The 3,952-nt window shown below is 36.3% G+C and overlaps 1 protein-coding gene across 3 annotated transcripts in view; it reads right to left on the bottom strand.

The window, feature by feature from the left end:
- LOC109226605 (NEDD8-activating enzyme E1 regulatory subunit AXR1-like) overlaps positions 1 to 3,952 on the bottom strand; it is a 12,138-nt gene that overhangs the window by 1,863 nt on the left and 6,323 nt on the right. For 2 of the 3 annotated variants that reach the window (XM_019391419.1, XM_019391418.1), the window contains exons 8-12: positions 3,184 to 3,272; positions 2,032 to 2,105; positions 1,776 to 1,938; positions 886 to 971; positions 670 to 711 (exon numbers count right to left, since the gene is read on the bottom strand). In XM_019391419.1, coding sequence (XP_019246964.1) covers positions 670 to 711; positions 886 to 971; positions 1,776 to 1,938; positions 2,032 to 2,105; positions 3,184 to 3,272 — 454 coding nt within the window. The remainder of the gene's footprint in view (positions 1 to 669; positions 712 to 885; positions 972 to 1,775; positions 1,939 to 2,031; positions 2,106 to 3,183; positions 3,273 to 3,952) is intronic. The other variant, XM_019391421.1, reaches the window with a different exon arrangement.

Raw genomic sequence — 3,952 nt, forward strand, 5'->3', positions numbered from 1 at the left:
AACTATTTACCTTCAATTTAGTACAAGATACCATTGCAAATATTAAGAAGTGGAAAGCAGGTGCACTATCAGCATGATTACTGAAAGAACCAAAAATACACAATCTCCAAGAAACATTTAAGACAAACTGAAAGGGAACCAACAAAAGATAAAACTAAATCTTGAACCATCCTAATGCTTGCTCAACAAAATATAGCTATATATCTAATCCAAAATACTTATGCAGTACGAATCAGCAACCTTATTTTATTCCTCCCGAGCTGCCAGTAACGCTTGGATTAGCATCACTAGAAATTTAGTCCTATAACTGCTTATTTACATTTTTGCTCAATTTGTTTTGTTTAATAAAAGGTGAACATAACTTGCAAAGTAAGTAGTTTTCAATCAAACCCTAGTTAGCTGAAAACATTGAGGCATCTAGACTAGATAGTGCACTCCATCAATCCAAGTAAGCGGACACCTTAAGAAAAGAGATCCCTCATTAAAAAACTTGAAATACTCCTAGTTCAGCAGAAAAGGTCCAAATAACCTAAATTATGTCTTTGAAAAAATTATATTCTTCAACATTTGAAAGTTCATATGCGACTTCACTAGAAGCCTTGGAAAATGGATTTAGAAAAAGAATATCCACCATGAAATGGCAGGGGGCTTTAGCTTGGATAAACTTACTTTTCAGGAAGTACTTTAAGAGAGTTGGCTTCTTGCAAGGTCCTGTTATTTGGTATCACAAAACAATCAAAGAATCATGAAAGGATCATGTTGGTTCGAACAGCTTAAATGACCCCAAGAAGCCCTCTCTACTTCAACTTATATCACAGATGACTATTCCAACTTGAGGTCATTTGACAATGTCAATCCATATTCCTACAGTAAGAAATTACATACCCATAATCCTCATCTATCAGATACTTCTGTAACTCAGGTTGGACAGGAGAGTTGAACTCATCCTCAATGAGGCGATATCTGCAAACCTAACATAATGGAAAGAGAAAATTTCAATGACAAGAAACTAAAACATCCATCCAATAATGATTTCAAATGTTAAACAGAGTTTGCTGACAATTAGCAGTGAGAATTGTTGACATCCTAATCAATGCACCATCATGTTAGCGCAGTCTCTTGAAAATTCAGTTGCAACAGTCATTATCTTGATACTAACAACAAATCGTCCACTAAAATCATGCATGTAGAAGGAGATTTTAAGATCCCACCCCCCACCCCACCCCCACCCACACACACACACAGAGCATAGCTGAACACACTTTTTGAAGCATATAGTTTCTAAGGCAATTGAGCACTTCTAGACAACTGCCCAAATCAAAATAAGGGAGCAAAACCAAGAAATGTGTGTTCCTAAGCTAGCATCCCTCTGCCTAACAGGATCCACCCCCTTTGCAACTGTAGTGAAGAACTTACAAGGCATGTGCTAAGCAAGGTAGCACATTTAATAGTTAGCGCCTTTGCTGGATGGCTCCTTAGAATGAAACCAAATTTGACCATATGGACAGAGGGGGATGGAGCCGGGTCACAGGAATAGCTTTAAAAAAGAAACAGACAGTCAGGATCACATACTCATACCACAAAACATCAAGCTTAAAACCAGAGGAGTCCCTCTTAATCAGGGTCAAACATATTGATAAATTATGGTTTCTATAGCAAGAAATACAATGTTTTCCAAATTGTCAAACTGAAATGAGATTCACGTAGCACAGAGAAGTAATTCTAGATGAATGAACTTTCAGACTAACGAAACAGAAAAGAAGAAACGCCCTTACAGCAAGCTTCCTTGCATTTTTACAGAAGCTCTTTATATTTGCCTTGGAGATGCTGGCTGGATCTCTACCGATTTTCTTGAGTAAATTCCTGACCTTCTGCTCCATAACAAGAAAATCAGCCTCGGCCTTGGCTTGGTAAGTTTTTTGCAGGTTTATGTACAATCTGCAATAGAGCCAACAGTCCAAGCATCAATAAATAAACTCCTGTAAATCTTACTAAAACTTAATGTGTCGAGAAGAAACTTAAACCACTAACTCAGTTGATGATGTCATATCTGGTATTGACCCCTCAAGAGGTGTCTCCCCACCACCTTCATTAGCTATGAATTCCTAAAGTGCAAAAAAATAAACCATATCGATCACCAACTTCAACCAATGCAAAGAAATATCAGTCAAGGGAACTTGAGTAGGTTGCTTGATAAAGACTAGTACTAACAATTATGTATTTGCTGAAAAAGGAAAAAGTGCAAACAGATGAAGAGAGACAAGGTGCTACTTTCCTGTGGATTCTAAAAGAATAATGCATATACAAAATAGCATATGAAACATTAAAAGAATGACATGGACTATTTATTTTTTTTCTTTTTCATAGCCGTGGTATCCAGGCCAGCTTGTGCGCATCTCGACTAATTCCATGGGGTACCTGCTATCTCCCACCAACACAGGTACCGGGTAAGAATGCCATGGACTATTGGGAAGATTATTTTTCAAAGAATCTCAAATTAGTTCCCAAATTAAACTACACTTGTTTTAGTCCACCCAGTAAATCAAATTTTCTGGTGCAAATGCAGACTAGCAACGAAGACACAGAAGTCAGAAGTCAGAAGACCAAAGGCCCACAGAAGACAAAGTCAAAGCCTTAGGCCTACACATTGTTGCCACATTAACTCAGGTGAAGAACTTCGCAAAGGATCTTCTCTCCATCTCCTCCCCCTGCCCCCTTGATCTTTTGAAGGGAAAAGGCAAACAAGGAAAATTTTGAAGGAAGAATTAAAACATGCTTCTTTTTTATACGGAGAAACTAAAACATGTACAAGAAGCTCCGCCACAAGAACCAGTGGGACTGGTACTTGCAACCTTTACAATCAACTAAAAAGCCATCAATTCTAATTGTCAATGCTATGCTTGCTTATAACAAAAAGAAAAAAGCCATCGATTGCACGGACTAATTTTGTAAGATGAATAATTCAATTGTATGGACTAGTTAAGATGTCAATTCGCTATTTAGAGCTAATGAAATGGACAAGAATTACAAAACATCAGCAACCAAAATCATGTTTTAAGTAGAGCTGTCAACTCGTCAATAGTTCTTTTAATCAGGTTAAATCAACCAAAGCTGCAATAATTCCAGAAATTGTTTTCCAACTTCCTTCTTGTTTATGTTTTTTCCCAAGAAAATGCACGTTACCTTCAGGGCTGCTACCATCACCCAAAAATCAGATGAACTGGAATCAACTTCTGTACAGCTGTCATCAATAATCTTCTGTAGGTTTGGACCTAGTAGACAAACGAGAAAAATCAATTATATATTTGTGATCTCATCATCCAGTTCCAAATTAAGATTCCACCTAACTAAATTCAAACCGATATAATATCAAGTTTCCAGAATGAATCCTTTTACTCCATGAGGTTTTTTTTTTTTTTTTGAAATGGTACTCCATTACTATTCTTTTTGTTTGATGAACTAAGATCTACAGTCACTATGATACTCTTACAAATTTAGAAAAGAAAGTGTTTATCTTGATTTTTCTTTATTCTCCTTATTCTATAGGATTTTATCAATTCAAAAACTTTTACCACACAGCTATCCTCTAGCATTATAGCAATTTAACCAGTCAATTAATTAAAACCGAAATGTCTGTATAGAACTTAAAATGGCAACTGCATGTTACTCTAGTTAGTCCTCTAATTAGCAATAAAGAGAAACAAGATGATGAATACATAAAAACCATTATACATTCATAAACTATCTTCATGCAGCCAAATCTTAGCATATGTAGTATATTGGGTTTAGCAAAGCCTCCTGAAGCTCTTTTTTGTGAGCTGTAGCAAAGCTTCCTGAAGCAGTAAGACAGAAGGTTTATTTCCAAATTTAGTAACATAGTTAACTGATTATGTAAACAGGTCACATTGACAAGCACTGAAAGCATCTTCCCACTAAATTTAAAATCCCCCCC

This window comes from Nicotiana attenuata, chromosome 6 (assembly GCF_001879085.1).
Source record: "Nicotiana attenuata strain UT chromosome 6, NIATTr2, whole genome shotgun sequence".
Lineage (NCBI taxonomy): Eukaryota > Viridiplantae > Streptophyta > Magnoliopsida > Solanales > Solanaceae > Nicotiana > Nicotiana attenuata.